General features: G+C 50.2%; 2 protein-coding genes across 3 annotated transcripts; one reads left to right on the forward strand and one right to left on the reverse strand.

The window, feature by feature from the left end:
• Nucleotides 1-378: 378 nt before the first annotated feature.
• On the reverse strand, nucleotides 379-7,232 carry FARSA (phenylalanyl-tRNA synthetase, alpha subunit). 2 transcript variants are annotated; one of them, XM_006874262.1, is made up of 13 exons: nucleotides 7,066-7,232; nucleotides 5,528-5,665; nucleotides 5,350-5,448; nucleotides 5,154-5,272; nucleotides 4,470-4,562; nucleotides 4,227-4,355; nucleotides 4,031-4,146; nucleotides 2,005-2,089; nucleotides 1,817-1,916; nucleotides 1,555-1,723; nucleotides 1,377-1,454; nucleotides 1,133-1,247; nucleotides 379-517 (listed from the first exon to the last, which is right to left on the reverse strand). In XM_006874262.1, exons 1-13 carry the CDS (start codon nucleotides 7,210-7,212, stop codon nucleotides 379-381), a joined length of 1,527 nt encoding a protein of 508 aa, XP_006874324.1. In that variant the 5' UTR covers nucleotides 7,213-7,232. The 2 variants fall into 2 exon arrangements, with proteins under 2 accessions (XP_006874324.1, XP_006874325.1); XM_006874263.1 differs by lacking the exon at nucleotides 4,470-4,562 and having other exon boundaries at nucleotides 7,066-7,212.
• Nucleotides 7,233-12,206: 4,974 nt separating this feature from the next.
• CALR (calreticulin) lies at nucleotides 12,207-15,665 on the forward strand. The gene is made up of 9 exons (XM_006874264.1): nucleotides 12,207-12,375; nucleotides 12,737-12,838; nucleotides 13,014-13,217; nucleotides 13,620-13,714; nucleotides 13,804-14,013; nucleotides 14,106-14,219; nucleotides 14,306-14,449; nucleotides 15,183-15,275; nucleotides 15,369-15,665. Exons 1-9 carry the CDS (start codon nucleotides 12,285-12,287, stop codon nucleotides 15,564-15,566), a joined length of 1,251 nt encoding a protein of 416 aa, XP_006874326.1. The 5' UTR covers nucleotides 12,207-12,284; the 3' UTR covers nucleotides 15,567-15,665.
• Nucleotides 15,666-16,910: the final 1,245 nt, after the last annotated feature.

Genomic DNA, 16,910 nt, shown 5'->3' on the forward strand with positions numbered 1-16,910 from the left:
CACCCCTCATACTCAGGACCGCAGCACCCAGTTTTGCCTCCATCACATGGCAAGCTGAGCTGGGGGCACCTGACAAGACCCCTGCACCCAAAGCAAAGGCACCAGGTGAGGGTGACTGCCCACTTTATTAGTTAGCAGCCAACCTGCAAGGCTCCCCATAGCCCATCCACGTAGGGGACGGACCACAAAGAACAGAACATACCTGCTTCCCACTGCTCTTAGGTCACTGGGGTGAATGGGAAAGAAGAGATACCAGGCTCAGGGGGCTGGCCTCACAGAGACCTCACAAATATAAGGGAGTCATTGCTGAGAGGCGTAAAGGGGCTGGGCAGCAGGGAGCTTGGGGGAGGGTGGGCTATCCTTTCCTGGCAGCCCATATCACGCAGCCTCCTGCATCCGAGGGTGCACCGGCTCAGTGTCCAGACGGCACAGGGGACTGTCGTACACCATCTGCAGGTTTACCTTGTGGCCTACCAGTTCCCGGATATTGTTGATGCCGTACTTGATCATCGTCGGGCTTTGGAAGGGGTAGGGTAAGAATGGCACAATTTTACCACTAGGTCAGGTCCTATTCCTCACTAGGTGCAAAGCCCTCTGGGTCTCCCACCTTCTTCCTCTCAGCCCATGAAGCCCTGCTCTATCTGCCAGCCCCTTCCTTGCCCACGTATCCTCCCATTTTCCCTCTTCTGCTCCAGCCGGATTGGCCTCCTTAGGTCCTCCCAGATTCATTCAGTCACAGAGTCTGCACTGGCTGCTCCCTCTGCCTGGACCACCCTTCCCCAGAGAGCCACAAGACTGAATCCTTTATTTACCTCAAGTCTGTGCTCAGATGCCCATTCTCAGTGGGGCCTTCCCTTACCACCTAATCTGCCTTCCACTTTTTGCCCCCTGAGGCACACTCTAATTTTATTTGTTGAATTTAGTTATTTATCTTGCTCTGCACTGGAACCTGAGCACCATCTGGATCAGAACACAAGGACAGGCGCATAGTAAGCACTCAATGAGGCACACTGAAGGCACCTCCTCAAAGTCCACCACATGAGGGAGGGACGGATGTTGCTGAAGGGCATCCCCAGCCCTTCTGAGTTACCAAGAGTGAGGCAGTCTGGAAGCAGTGCCTGTTCGAACTCACCGCTCCAGGGAGAGACCCCACGCGATGACTGACACATTCTCAGGGAGCCCCATGGGCAGCAGCATCTCGGGACGAAACAGCCCTGAGTTCCCAACCTCCACCCACTTCTTCAGGCCTAGGGGGAGAAGAGGGATGGGGGGATGGCACATGGGGTGGTGTCAGGACTGATACTGGGCTTGGGAGCTAGGCTGGGGGGTGGGTAACTCCAGGCCCTAGACTAGGAGACCCCTCCATGCCTTAGTACCTTGGTGGTAGCTAAACACTTCCATGCTAGGCTCCGTGTAAGGGTTGTAGGCCGGCTTGAAGCGCAACTGGGTAATGCCTGGAAGGATGTCGGGGGAGCAGGAGGCCAAGATGAGCCTGGTGACCAAGGCAGCCTCTACTCCCCTGCAGCCATCACCCAGCCCACGCTGTCTGCTCACCCAGTTTGGTGAAGAACTCCCGCAGGACGCCCATGAGGTGGCCCAGGGTAAGGCCATGGTCAGCCACAACCCCCTCAATCTGGTGGAACTCAGCCAGGTGTGTGGCGTCCAGGGTCTCATTTCGGAACACACGGTCAATGGAGAAGTACTTGACTGGAGTGAAGGGTTTCTGGAGGTGACAAGCAGGTTGAGGGCTGGGTCAGCAGGTACATGTGATGGTCCCCCACCACCCACTTAACTCCCTGCCTGGGCCAAGCTGCACCTTCTGGGCAAGGCGGTAGAGAGCGCGGGCGCTTGCTGAGGTGGTGTGTGTGCGCAGCAGGTTTTTACGGGCCTCGTCCAGCTTCCAGGTGTACTTGTACCTTCAGGAGGAAATGTGAAATTCACATTGGGCCCTTGGGCCCCCAACCACCTTCCCACTCACACCTCATGGTCCTGGGCCTGCCTCACCCCTGTGAGCCGTAGCCACCCTGAGAGTGGGTCCGCTTGACTCGCTGGACATAATCCATCGGGAGTTGCACAGCCTCAGCTGGATCTAGTGGAATCAGAGCGCCAACAGGTTGGTCAACAAGCATTTACCCACCAGGCCCAAAGCCCTTGCATGCAGGACAGATGCAACTCCTGCCCTCACCCCTCAGAGGCAAGATGCCTGTGAACACTCACTCAGGAATATCTGTCCTTGGCCCAGAACCCTCTGTGGCTCCCCCTTACTTGAATCAAATACAGTGTGCAGGCTACCAAGCCCTGCATGCATCACCCCTCTGCCCTTGTCTCCTCCACCAACCCCTCCAGGCTCATGGGCTTTGCAGTGGCTGTTCCATTTGTCTGGAACTCTCCTCCTGCCGATATCCGCATGGTTCCCTCCCTCCCCACCTTTGATCTTTCCCTCAACAACCCCTTCCTGATGAATTCTTTCCTGGTCACTTAATTCTAAATGGGTGCCACCACTCCGTGCCAGTTTCCTCAAGTACATTTACTGTCATCTTCCCCACTATCCAAAGGAGTTCTGGTGGCAGAGAGATTGAACACTGGGCTGCTAACTACGAGGTCAGTGGTTTTAAACCCACCAGCTGTTCTGCAGGAAAAAGATGAGGCTGTCTCCCCCCATAAAGATTTACAGTCTTAGATACCCTAAGGAGCTACTCTGGTCTACAGGGTCAGTCTGAGTTGGAATCTACTCAGTGACAGTGCGTTTTGGAGTTTGCCCCACCAACCAGCTTGCTAGAGGTACTGCCCAGCTCCTCCACTGTTGATACATGGGTCTTATGTGTCTAACAGAGAGAAGATACACAGCAGATGGCTCAGTGAACATTGGTTGCACAGGTGTGAATTCTCATGCCCTTCTGGAGACATGGCGTTGGGGTGTCTGGGAAGCCTGGAATTGAGTCCTGGCTTCAAATCCAAGCTGTGTGACCCTGAACTTTTTCTCTCTTCATTTGTAAAGCATGGCTAACAGTACTACGTCCTACAGATGGCAGGGAAAGGACAACTGTGGTCAATGTGTACTTATTTTGAGTCAGCGTTAGGTGCCACACTGACAAGGATGGACGCTATTTCTCCAGCCAGGCACCCAAGGATCCACTTTGTTGTTGTTGTTATGTGCTGTGGAGTTAGTTCTGACTCATAGTGACCCTGTACAGGGTTTCCAAGGCTATAAATCTTTGTTGTTGTTGTTAAGTGCCGTCGAGTCGGTTCCAACCCATAGCAACCCTGTACAGGGTTTCCAAGGCTGTAAATCTTTACGGGAGCAGCTGGTAGTTTCGAACTGCTGATCTTGCAGTTCGTAGCCTGAATCATAACCGCTACACTACCAGAGCTGTAAATCTTTATGGGAGCAGAATGCCTCATGTTTCTCCCGTGGAACAGCTGGTAGTTTCGAACTGCTGATGCTGAGGTTAGCAGCCTGATTTGTAACCACTACACTACCAGAGCTCCTTAAGGATCCACTAGCACCATGGAAAGCTTCATTCAGACAGTGTTAAAAACTTGAGAAGAAATAAGCCAGGCACCAAGGATAGAAGCTAGGGATAAAACCCAGTACAGGCAGAGGGGCACGAAAGGGCAACCTCTCCACGGTGGTGTGTGACAGATGTGATGCCAGAGAACACAGAAAGCACGGCATGGGCAAAGGTGCTGAGGTGGGCCGAGGCTGTTGTGCTTGAGAAACAGGAAAGGAGACAGGAAGGGGAAGGGGAAGGGAAAGAAGTCGATCCCAGATTGAGGGGACAGCTCCCAGGTCTTGTTCACAGCTGTGACTTGAGTGTCTAACAGCACTAGACACACAGTAGATGGCCTGTGGACCACACTCAAGAAGGCAGGTTTTGTTCTCAATGGGAAGAACAGTCTCAGCTTTGCCACGTACTAGCAGGGTGACCCCCGGTGAGACTATTTGTAAAAGGAGTAAGCCCACCTCATTGAAGATCTGTTCAGGCCTGGCACAACCGATGTCCTGGCCAAGCCCAGGGGACTGACCCACCTTGTAGGAAGAAGGTGTCATGCTGGTCACGTGCCGGGTGCTGCTGGGGCTGGAAGAGTGCATCAAAGTTCCAGAAAGAGCTTTCAATGAAGTTGTCAGTGGGCATCTCGGTGAACCTGGCGGGAAACACATCCTGACTGCCCCGCCCTGCCTGTGCCCAGTGGCTGGCGGGCCCTGCTTCCAGTCTCATGCTCACCCCATCTCCAGGAAGATCTGCCTGAACTGGCTGCGGACTTTAAGCAGGGGGTGCAGGTGTCCACTGTTCGGGGGGACACCATGGGCCGAGAAGTTGTAAGGCTTGAAGGGCCGGTCTCGCCAAGAGCCACTGTGGCGGGGAGGGGAGGGGAGGGAATGGGCTCTCCGGGCCTGGTGAAGGCTGTCCACCTCTCCCTTGCCCAGACCCAGCTGTCCCACCCACCCAGCCTTGGGCACCCTGTACCTGGAAATCATCTCAGGACTCAGCTCTGTCTCCTGCTTGGAGATGCTAGTGCTAAAGGCACTGCCTTTGCTCACCCAGTAGGTCTTCAGGATCCTGAAGGGACCAAAGCAGGGGAGGACATGCCACTGCTACCTTCTCTAAGCAACCTTCCCTGATCGCCACCACTGACCCTAATGCCAGCTACCACATCGCTCTGCTCCGTTTCCTTCCTGATGCCTTGGTACCACCTGCAAGCCTCTAACATGACCACCCTGTCTCCTGTTGACTCACTCATGCTTATAGCAGACACCTGCTGAGAACCTACTGTGTGCCAGGGTCTGTTTCATGGCCCTAAGAACACAGCTGGAAACAATGACGACTATGCCAGACAGTTCTGCTGAAGTCACCCCTGATGAGAAGGGACCATTTTGTTTGTAGGTGAGGACACAAGGGCCCAGGAAGACCAGGTGCCTCGGCTGAGGTCACGTAGCTAGCAACAGGCAGAGTGGGCTCCAGCCTGTGTTCTTATAACTGCTGTTCCACACCATGTCTGCTCCAGAGGGACGTTAGCTGCGTAAGCGCAGAGCCCCACAGTTCCTGGCTGTATAGCCAGAGGGCTCAGAACCCCACCTGACACACAGTAGGTGTTCAGTAACCTCTGGGGCCTCATAGGTGACACCAAGCCCAGGGGTCAAGTCCACTCACACTTCAAACAGGAGCTTCCTCTTCTTGAGTTCACTCCTCTCCTTCTCAGCCAACTTCTCAGCCTTTCCGCTCTGGACCAGACGGAGTCTTCGCTGCACCTCATCCTCCACACTATCCACCTGTAGCAACAAAGGGTCATGAGGGGCGTTGAGGGCAAAGGGCTCACCCACCCACCCACTTGACTGCCGGAACTCACCACGCGGAACACTCGAGGTCCATCAGCTGTGCTCTTGTCCACGCGGATCCACTTGTTGGACATGGCCTTGCTGAAGCCCACTTTACCGCTGGGCAGTCGCTGGGGGAGAGGTTGTAGTCAGTGGGCCACAAGGACCACCCCCATCATGTCCTAGGCCCTAACGCCCCCAGATCCCTACCATGAGTTCACTTTGAGCCAGGCCCTCTGGGGGGATGCTGTGGAACACACGGGCCTCATGGCTGCCTTCCCGGGCAATCTCCTCGCCTTCAGGGGTAAGCTCCCAGCGCTTAGAGGAACGTAACTCAGCCTCAATGACCTGCAGGAAAATGGGGGGTGGCATAGGCAAGGACAGGGCTCAGAGCCAAGCACCTCCTCACCACAACACTGGGGATAAGATTCAAAGGCTATGTACACATCTCAGCTGAGTAATCCCTGGATTTCCCTCCACTGAGCCTCAGTTATAATGATAGTTCATGTCCTCAACTGGCAGAGAATAAATTCTTACTATCACTTTTCAGCCTATGACAAATTCAAAGGCTTCAGGTTAGCCAATTTGTGTTGGCATTTCAGCATCCTGTGTGTCAGGAAAGGTCCACGTGACAAACTAGAAGCCTGAGGCTCTGGTCCATAGTCAAGCTGACAGGAGCAGGACAGATTGGGCCCACAGCTCCTCCTCGGTTCTAATCCCAGCTCCGCACCTCACTTATTGTGTGGCCTCATCAAAGTGCTTAACCCTCCTGAGTGAGTTTCCTCATCCATGAGAGAAGGATGGGCTTAACTCAGACAGAAGTCCTAGTGTGGTGCTGCAAGATATGCACTGGACTATTAACTGTAAGGTTGATGGTACAAACCAACCAGTTGCTCCGTGGAAACCCTGTATAGGGTCACCATGAGTAAGAACCTACTCAATGGCAATTAACAAGAACTACCTCAAAGAGTTGTTGCAGGAGCAAAGAAATCACCCCACCCACTATTGTCAAAGGAGCTCTGGTAGCGTAGTGGTTACGAATCAGGCTGCGAACCTTAAGGTCAGCAGTTTGAAACTTCCAGCTGTTCCACGGGAGAAAGATGAGGCTTTCTGCTTCCGTAAAGATTTACAGCCTCGGAAACCCTGTACAGGGTGGCTATGAGTCAGTTCCGACTCCACGTCACATAACCATCACTATTGTCCAGTTGATTCCGACAACCCCACAGGGCAGAGTAGAGTCACTCTTAAGAGTTTCTATGGCTGTAAACCTTTACAGGAACAGACAATTTCTTTTTTCCAGACAATCAGCTTGTAGGTTTGAACTGCCAATCTTGCAGTTAGCAGCCTAATGCATAACAAAGGCTCCTAAATTAACACCCATGAAAAAGGAAACGTGCTTAACACATGACAGTTACTGTCACTTGGGAGTTCTCTGTACTTTCTCCACCACTGTGGTTACTTGAGCATCTCCCCCATTAGCCCACAACCTTCATGAGAGCAGCAATCACACCATGTCCCTCATCGCCCCTCCCCAGCCCCACGGGAAACATGCCTCAATGGATGTTTGTTGCATGAATGTGAGCCCAGGGAGCAGCCCTTCCAGACCCCGCCAGCACACTGGCTGTACACACAAACTATACAATTATCCCTAATTAGGACTGAGGTGGTTTGGCCTGGAGACAGGGTCCTCCTGGTAAAGCCCTGGCAGGTGTAAAGGTGCACAACCTCGGCATCAGGCTCCGGCTCACCTCGCCCAGTGCCTGCAGGCTCTTCACAGCCCCCACCACGGCCTGGTGTTCCACGCCCAGCTCGGCCGCTAGCTCCGTACTATCTAGGCCTCCGTCGGCTGCCTCCAGCCGCTTCAACAGCAGCTCGGCCACAGTACTGTCCGTCATGGCCGCTTGCAACCCGCTCAGCGTGTTCCAGCCGGGTCAGAGGAGGCGGAACCGGAACTTGCGCCCGGAGCGTGTGACGCCATCTTGAGAGTGGCTAGGAAGACGTGGGTCGCACATTGACGCCATCTTGAGTGTGTCCGCTCAGCCAAGGAACTCTGTCCCCATCTCCCCCTGATTTTACCAATGGTGTCAGGTTGACCCGAGAAGTCAAATTGTTGATTTCTCTGAGTCAGAAACGACTCGATGGAACTTAACAACAACAGGTCAGAAGCACAACGCTGTTATGGGTTTTTATTCAGTCCAATTGCCAGCAGGCTGTGTGACCTTGGACTGCACCCTCTCTGGGCCTTCTGCCCTCCTAGGTTTCCTCTAGAACTGGAAAGACCCGTGATTGGTGGTCTTGAGAAATGATTACTTGGCTGTTGTCAGTTACTTTTCAACTTTTAAAAAGAGATTGGATAAGGGCCATCCCGGTCTATAGAGGTGGGAGAGACTTGACTGAAAATAAGGATAATACTTCTTGTGTGCCTGGCCCCGTGCTAAAGTACTTCATGTATATTGATATTGTTGTTAGGTGCCAATGAGTGGGTACCGACTCATAGCGACCCTATGCACAACAGAAGGAAACCCTGTCAGGTCATACACCAACTTCACAATCATTGCTATGTTTAAGACCATTGCTGCTTGTTACTGTACCAGTCCATCTCATTGGGGGTCTTTCTCTTTTTCTCCCACCCTCCACTTTACCAAGCATGATGTCCTTCCCTAGGGAATGGTTCCTCCTGATAATATATTGGTCCAAAGTATAAGAGACAAAGTCTGGCCATCCTGGCTTCCAAGAATCATTCTGGCTTTACTTCTTTCAACATAGATTGGTTTGTTCATTTGGAAGTCCATGGTACTTTTAATATTCTCCTCCAACACCATAACTCAAATGTATCAATTCTTCTAAAGTCTTCCTTATTCACAGTGCAGCTTTCACATGTATACGAAGTCACTGAAAATACCAGCCTTGGTTCAGGCACGTCTTAGTCCTCAAACTGACATTGCTCTTGAACACTTTAAAGAGGTCTTGTACAGCAGATGTGCCTAATGCAATATGTCATTTGATTTCTTGACTGCTGCTTCCATGAGTGTTGGTGGTTGATCCAAGCAAAATGAAGTCCTTGACAATTGCAATCTTTTCTCCATTTATCTTGATTTTATTGTTCCAGTGATGATTTTTGTTTTCTTTACATTGAGATACAACCCATAACGAAGGCTGTGGTCTTTGATTTTCATCAGTAAGTCTTCTTCGCTTCAGGAAGCAAGGCTGTATCATCTGAATATCTCAGGTTGTTAATGAATCTTCCTCCAATCCTGATGCAAGCTTCTTCATATAATCCAGCTTCTCGGTTTATATGCTCAGCATACAGATTGAGTAAGTGTATTGATGTAGTTACTGATATATTGCCCATTTCACAGACGAAAAAACTGAGGCTCAGAGAGTAATAGGACTTGCCCAAGATTCTAAAATGAGTTGATAGAGATCAGAAATGTCAACCCTTTCAGATTCTAACCCCCCATGCTCCAAGATTGATGTCAGAACCAAACCCAACAAAACCCGTTATACAGTTGAATCAATTCTAACTCATAGCAATCCCAGAGACAGACTACAGCTGCCCTCAAAGGGTTTCCAAAGCTGTTACCTTTTCCGGAAGCAGACTGCCACATCTTTCTTCCATTGGAGCGGCTGTGAATTCTAATAGGAATACAGACTCTAGATCAGGACTGTCCTGTGGAAGTGTAATGTGAGCTACAAGTGTAATGACATTTTTCTAGTTGTTGTTAGGTGCCATTGACTTGGTACCGACTCATAGCGACCCTGTGCACAACAGAATAAACACGGCCCAGTCCTGGGCCAACCTCACAATTCTTGCCACGCTTGAGCCCATTGATGCTGCTACTTTGCCAATCCATCCCGCTGGGGGTCTTCCTCTTTTTCTCTGACCCTCCACCTTATCAAACATGATATCCTTCTCCAGCGACTGGTCCCTCCTGACAATATGTCCGAAGTATGAGAGACGAAGTTTGGCCATGCTGGCCTCCAAGGAGCACTCTGGCTGCACTTCTTTCAACACAGATCTGTTGGTTCTTTTGGCAGTTCATGGCACTTTCAGTATTCTCCTCCAACACTAGGAGGAGAATACTCCTATGTTGTTGTTAGTAGCCATATTAAAAAAAAACTGGTGAAATTAATTAATATCTTACTTTACCCAATACATGCAGTTGATTGTTGTTTTAACAAGTATTCCACTAAAAGTTACTGAAATATTATTTTATATTCTTTTTTCATATTATGAAAAATATGAAAATATTCCCCCAGAAAATCTTTGGAATTTGATGTACATTTTGCACTTGCAACATATCTCTGTTTGGACTAGCCACATTTCACAAGGCCAATAATTGCTATGCATGACTGCATGAAACAGTGCAGGTAGATTCAAATTCTAACTCTTTATGTCACTCAGTCAAATTGCTTAATCTTGGTTTCTTCGCCTGGTGGAGATAATAAAAGTCTAGATTATTGTGAAAAGTAAGCGAAGTAGTGGATACCCATGTCTGCAGTAATCGGTGATAATAACCAAGTATGGACTGTTAGACACTCTTCAAAGTATTCTTCTGAACAAATAAATACATTTATTCAGTTAATCATCACAATAATTTTCTAACTGTAAAATAGAACCTTGGTGGCTTCGTGAGGTAAGCACTGGGCTGCTAACAGCAAGGTTGTTGGTTGGAACCCACCAGCCAATAGGAGGGATAAAGATGAGGCTGTTTGCTCCAGTAAATTTACAGCCTATAAAGCAGTTCTACTCTGTTCTACAGAGTCACTGTGAGTTGGGAATCGTCTCAATGGCCAAGTGTTTGGTTTAGTTTTCGGTAAAATGAAGTTATTAATATCACCTTGTCTTCACCCTTACCTGCCTTAGGTGACAGGGAGCTCCTGATAAAAAGCCAGGATATGTCCCTCAAAATCATCTCACCATTCACTTTCCCTGTTTTGATTTAGTTCCCCCCTAGAATCCAGGCTAAATTGGGTGATGAGAAAGCAACATACAAAAGGGAGGCCAGCCAGCAGAGGAAAGATGCCGATGGCAGAAGACATAGGGAGGAATGTGCAAGAAAGTGAATAGAGGTATATACTCTTAATTGTTGGACATGGAAGGAATTGCAACCATTGTAATCAAACGAAGTATATGATTTATTGGATGTAAAACTGATGATCTGTTTTGTAAACCTTCACTCAATTTACAATAAAAGGTTTTAAAAACAAAAAGGAATCCATCCATTTCTTCTGTCATGCAGCAAGTCATTTTTAAGCCTGTTGTTCCCCAGCTGCTGCAGGAGACATTAGGGGAGAGTGAGGAGAACAAGACAGGAACAGTGTCTACATTCAGGCACTAAGCCTGTTTTCTATCCACTGCACCAAAGACAAGGGATGGCTGGCCTGTGGTAGTCACTCCAGACCTCGGCCTCCTTCTATTTCATTTTTCTCGGTGATAGTTTCATTTTTCTTCACAGAATCAAAGACGGAGGAAAAGGATAGAGAACTCCTACTCCTTCAAGACCTCTCACTCCTCTCTTTGTTGAATCTTCACCACTAGAAGAGGAACATCCTTGTTGCACAATTCCCCACGTCACCCCTTTCAGTTTCACAGTCCAGGCCTAAATTCCTAGATCCAGGGCCTCTAAGCTTCAGAGACTGGAAAATCCCTTGCCTTCTTTCCTCCTTCCTGTAGCCTGGGAGCAAGGAGCTGGTATCAGTAATCTTGTGCCTTTGACTTCTTTTTCCTTGTTGTTGTTAAGTGCCATTGAGTCGGTTCTGACTCATAGCAACCCCAAGGAACCTCTGGTGAGTTTGAACCGTCCATCTTGTAGTTCAAACTGACGTTGTGGTCTAGTGCTTTCTCCAGTGTCACACCAGGACCTTATCCTTCTCTCTTGGACCTTATCTTTCCTACCGCCTGCCCCTCTTTTTCCTCTCCAACCGCTCCATGCCTCCTTACCCTTAGACGTTTAATTGCAAAAGCTAGACGGTTTGTGGGAGACCACAAGACAGGGACCCTTTTCATTTACAGGCAGATAGGGAAGCAAAGGGGAGGCTGCAACTAAAGAACTATCCTACCTTCACTCTCTGAGTTTTCTGCACTTTCTTCTTTCTGTCCCACTACACCCCTACAAGCTTTGAAAGCTTTTCTATCTAGCAAGAGCTGGCCAGGAGCGCTCCTCTTGGCCTCTCACGAACTGCTGTGATTTCAGAGAGGTTAACTGTCTTGTTTTAGGTCACACAGCAACACATTACAGCCCGCCAGAGCACTGGGAGGCCTTGGAGAAGAGAGCTGGCACCCACTTGGCTGCCTGCCTGGCTGTTGCCCTGGCAGGCATGGGGTGCATGAAAGCCCAAGGGCCCCAGTCCCTGAGTTCTGTTCTATAGGCCAGGGGGCCCACCGTCGGCGTTGGGTTCCTCAAATGCACGGTAGAAATTTGAAAGGCTTGGTAGGTCGAAAAGCTGTGCTCACCCCTCCACGTAGAGGGGGTTGGGCGGGGGTGGAGTTGGGGAAGGCTCTCAGTCCGGTGCGATGTGACACCTGTGTTCGCGCGGGTGCTTTAAACGCCCAGACCGGGAGCCAGGCGCGCGGCGGAGGGCGGGGTTGGGCTGAGGGCTGGTCACATGACCTGGCCAGAGGCGCTCGTGTACCCCCCCCTACTCCATCGGTGGGCGTCCCCCACAACGCGTGGTCGACCCTCATTGGTTGGTGGTGCGGCCAATAGAAATCGGCCATCTGGGAACCCAGCGTTCCGAGGCACAGCCTAATATGCTGACCTGGCCAGTATCCAATGGAAAGGGGCAGCTGAGGCCTCACACCAATAATAAAGCGCAGAAGGCGGGTCCAAAGGCTGGGCCAGGTTGGTTTGAGAGGCGGGCGGGTATAAAAGGGCGCGGCCGCCGTCGGCGACTGTCCCCACTGCAGAGCCGCTGCCGAAAACTGACTTAAAGGGCCCGTGCGCCGCCGCCCCCTCGGCCCGCCATGCTGCTACCCGTGCCGCTGCTGCTTGGCCTCCTCGGCCTAGCCGCCTCCGAACCCGCTGTCTACTTCAAGGAGCAGTTTCTGGATGGAGGTAACGCTTGGTTTCTTCTCGAGACCTTCCTAACGACGCGTCCGGTCCTCATCTGGTATCTGTGTTGTCTGTAATTACCGCCTAGAGGTCCTACACTGTGGCCTCTCAGGGACTGGAGCTGCGGGAGATTCCTTCTGCGTCCCTGGGGAGCGCGAAGGGTGCAGCAGTCTCCGTTGGCGGGGGCTAGGCTTAGCCTGAGGTGTGTCAAGATGGAGGTTGGGGCGATTGGTGTTAGGGAAAACCTCCGAACTGACCCCCCCCCCCAGCAGCTCGTAGCACCGGCAGATGTTTGGGAATCAGGCGGGGGGAAGGGGGGACGATCAGCGCGGCCACTCAGACCTGCCCCTGTGTGACCTCTTAGATGGGTGGACCGGCCGCTGGATCGAATCCAAACACAAGTCGGATTTTGGAAAATTCGTTCTCAGTTCCGGCAAGTTCTATGGTGACCAGGAGAAAGATAAAGGTAAAAACCTGGGGGTGGGTGGTCAGATCTGAGAGGACTTGCTGGGGGAAGAAGCCTTAGTTAGTTTGCAGAATCTGGGCATCCCCCTAGCAGGGCAAACCGGAAGAGGGTTGTTAATACTCTAGAAGCCTAGGGTCCTAAGGGTCGGGCCCTAGTTGTGACTGCCTCATTCCAGGGCTGCAGACAAGCCAGGATGCCCGCTTCTATGCTCTGTCAGCAAGATTCGAACCCTTCAGCAACAAGGACAAGACCCTGGTGGTGCAGTTTACCGTCAAGCACGAGCAGAACATTGACTGTGGGGGCGGCTATGTGAAGCTATTTCCCGATGGTTTGGATCAGACGGACATGCACGGGGACTCAGAATACAACATCATGTTTGGTGAGGGGGTGCCCTGCCCAGTGCTGGCTTCTGTCCACTTCCTCTGAGAGACTGAAACCTTACGCTTTTCAGCCAATGAAAGGGGGTCTTGAGAGTACAGAAAGAACTTTTGGTCCATTTCTTTGTGGGAGGAGTGACCAGAAAAAGAATGAACTGTAATTGATTGTGTTTAGGTTGATCTACAATGGTTTGTGTAGTTCTTAGTAGCTCTTTAACCAGTTTCCAAATGAGGAGACTTAAGTTGTACATTGTTAACTTTTTAAATTTAATGCTCTGCCCATAAATTGTTAAAGACAGACTTAATTTTTAAGAACAGGATCTTTTTTTTTTTTTGTAAAGGGTGGTGAGGAGCTCTTGATGGTGGTCAGCCATTGGCTCTAATTGAATCTATTTCCCACCTAGGTCCTGATATCTGTGGCCCTGGCACCAAGAAGGTTCATGTCATCTTCAACTACAAGGGCAAGAACGTGCTAATCAACAAGGACATCCGTTGCAAGGTGTGCCTGGGGGTGGGTGGCAGAAGACTTTCTGGGAGGTTCTGCAGCCAGCCAGGTGGGCGGGGCCACTCAATTCCCACCCTCTTCAGGATGATGAATTTACACACCTGTACACCCTGATCGTGAGGCCAGACAATACCTATGAGGTGAAGATTGACAACAGCCAGGTAGAATCGGGCTCCTTGGAAGATGATTGGGATTTCCTGCCACCTAAGAAGATAAAGGATCCTGATGCTGCCAAACCTGACGACTGGGATGAGCGGGCCAAGATCGATGATCCCACAGACTCTAAGCCTGAGGTTGGTGTCTGAACCAAGGCTACCCACCATGGAGGGTGCAGAAGACAGACAGCGTGAGGTAGACTCTGTCTGACTTCCTTGTGTATCTCCAGGACTGGGACAAGCCTGAACACATCCCTGACCCTGATGCCAAGAAGCCTGAGGATTGGGATGAGGAGATGGATGGAGAATGGGAACCACCTGTGATTCAGAACCCCGAGTACAAGGTGCGAGTGAGGCACTGAGCAGGGCTGGGGTGCATGTTGGGTAGGGCACTGGACTTTAACCCACTGTCAGGTTCCCTCCTCTGCAGGGTGAGTGGAAGCCCCGGCAGATCGACAACCCAGATTACAAGGGCAAGTGGATCCACCCGGAGGTCGACAACCCTGAGTACTCCCCCGATGCCAGCATCTACTCTTATAACAGCTTTGCTGTGCTGGGCTTGGATCTTTGGCAGGTGAAACACAGTGATAGGAGGAGGATCCCCCTGGAATAGGGGGAGAGGGTGGGATCTTACCCAGGAGAAAAGGAACAGAGGGAGGATTCAAATCTAGGCAGGTCTGATGCTAGAATTATGCTTACTCTGTCCTTGAAGTGTAATCCAGGGATCCCCGGGGGGTGTTGTGGGTTAAACATTGCTCTACTAACTGTAAGGTCTGGGATTCAAACCCACCAGCAGCTCCGAGTGAGAAAGATGCAGTCTTGAAAAACCTAGGGTTCTACTTTTTCCTGTAGGGTTGCCATGAATCAGGATTGACTTGATGATAATGGTTTTGAAGTATTTCTGAGTTTGTTAAATGCATCATGTAGTTAGTTTCTCAAGTACCTTTATATAAGCTCATTTGATTTTTCCCAACCTCGAAGACGTGAGCATTTCTAATTCCAAAGTTTTGTCTGTGTAATCACCTCTCTACTGATAATATATAATCTGCCTAGAACAATATTTGGCACATATAATTGTTGTTAAGCACTGTCCAGTCAGTTCCGACTCTGTAAATCTCTATAGATAAGGAAACAGAGAGACGAGAATTAGAGTTGTAATTTTGTGACTATTTCTAACTAATATTAATGTCTTCATAAGAACAGCCATGTGGAGACTGAGGCACAGTGTATAGTAGATACAGGAACAGACTTAGGGCTACCAGGTATCACTATTGCCCTTCTCTCCCTTTCCCTCCACTCACTCCCAGGTCAAATCTGGTACCATCTTTGACAACTTCCTCATCACCAACGATGAGGCCTATGCTGAGGAGTTTGGTAATGAGACATGGGGTGTCACAAAGGTAGGGCTGGTCCCAGGCCTGGGATTGGGAGTGGGCGGGACTGTGGCGGTGGCGTGGGGCCTAGGCGCTGAGGTCTAAGGTCTGTACCCATAGGCTGCAGAAAAGCTCATGAAGGACAAGCAGGATGAAGAGCAGAGGCTAAAGGAGGAGGAAGAGGACAAAAAGCGCAAGGAGGAGGAGGAGGCGGAGGACAAGGAGGAGGAGGAGGACAAAGATGAGGATGACGAGGACGAAGAGGACAAGGAAGAGGATGAGGAAGAAGATGCGGGCCAGGCTAAGGACGAGCTGTAAAGGCCATGCTGCCTGCCTCCAGGGCTGGACTGAGGCCTGAGCGCTCCTGCCGCAAAGCCGGCTGCGCCAAATAATGTCTCTATGAGACTGGAGAACTTTTCCTTTTTTTTTCCAGGCAGGTTCAGATTTGTCTTTCCCTCTTCAAGACCCTCCCCTTTTTTTTTTTACTGGTGTTTTGTCTTTGATTTTTTTCCCTTCAGTTCTCATCCCTGGCTCTCATCTTTCTTGATCAACATCTTTACCTTCTGTCCTCTGTCCTCTCTCCTCTTCTCTCCCTGAAACCTTTAAGTCCTCTCCAGCCTGGGAGTTGGGGGTGTGGAGAAGCCCAGGCCTGAGATTCCATCTGCTCTACTTTCTGGAGCCCCCCAGGGTGGGGGGCGGGGGCAGGAGAAGGGGGTAGCATCCCAGCCCCACAGCACTGAGGAAGAATGGGGCTCTTAGGACCCAAGCTCTGCCACCTCCCACCCCTTTCTCCCCTGCTGGGCCACTTCTGTATGGGGCAGTGGAATCCAGAGAATGTAAGAACTACAAGCAAAATTTCTATTAAATTAAGTTTTGTGTCTCCCTCTTGTGTTTCCTTCTCGGGGGGAATGTACATCAGGTGGCCTTTCTGTAGGGAGTGGTTGGCTTCTAAGTAATGAGTTCTGAATTTAATTTTTCGGTTGTTCAAGACTTAGTCCCACAAAGTTACAGGAACGTTTACTTGTCTAATGAGCCCAAATGAGTAGAGTAACTGTGTTAAGTGTCCCATATGTTAGGAACTCTTGATTCTGTTGCCAGTTTGATTTGATTGTGAAGAGACTAAGGCACAGAACATGGTGGTTGGCAGGAATTTGAATTCTTACGAGGTCACTGCTGTTTGTTGTACCATTGCTGTTATGCTGGAGGCTATGTTGCTGGTATTTCAAGCCCCAGCTATGCCACTGATCACTCAGTGGGTAAAAAGTACAGCCAGAATGCTTTTAGAAACAGTTCGTGAGACTTCATTTCATGTACCTTGGACATGTTATCAAGGTGGACTAGTTCCTGAAAAAAGAACATAAATTATGCTTGGTTAGGAATAGGGAATGTTTGGCCTGAGGGTTGTATAAGGCCCACAAAATCATTTGGTCAGTTCTGACTCATAGGAACCCTATATAGGGGTCTGAGGAGCGGCTGAATTGTCACTCATGCAGTTTAAACAGACTTTTGTGGTCGAGTGCTTTATATTTATCCTAAACTATCACACCAGGACTCCAGCCATCCAATCAGCAGCCCTGTTTAGGGTTCCGATGAGTGGATGGTGACTGAACCACCAACTTTGCACTTCAAACTGACTTTGTCCTTTATTGTTTATCTTATAGT

The sequence above is a fragment of the Chrysochloris asiatica genome, unplaced genomic scaffold (genome assembly GCF_000296735.1).
Source record: "Chrysochloris asiatica unplaced genomic scaffold, ChrAsi1.0 scaffold00268, whole genome shotgun sequence".
NCBI classification, from domain to species: Eukaryota; Metazoa; Chordata; class Mammalia; order Afrosoricida; family Chrysochloridae; genus Chrysochloris; species Chrysochloris asiatica.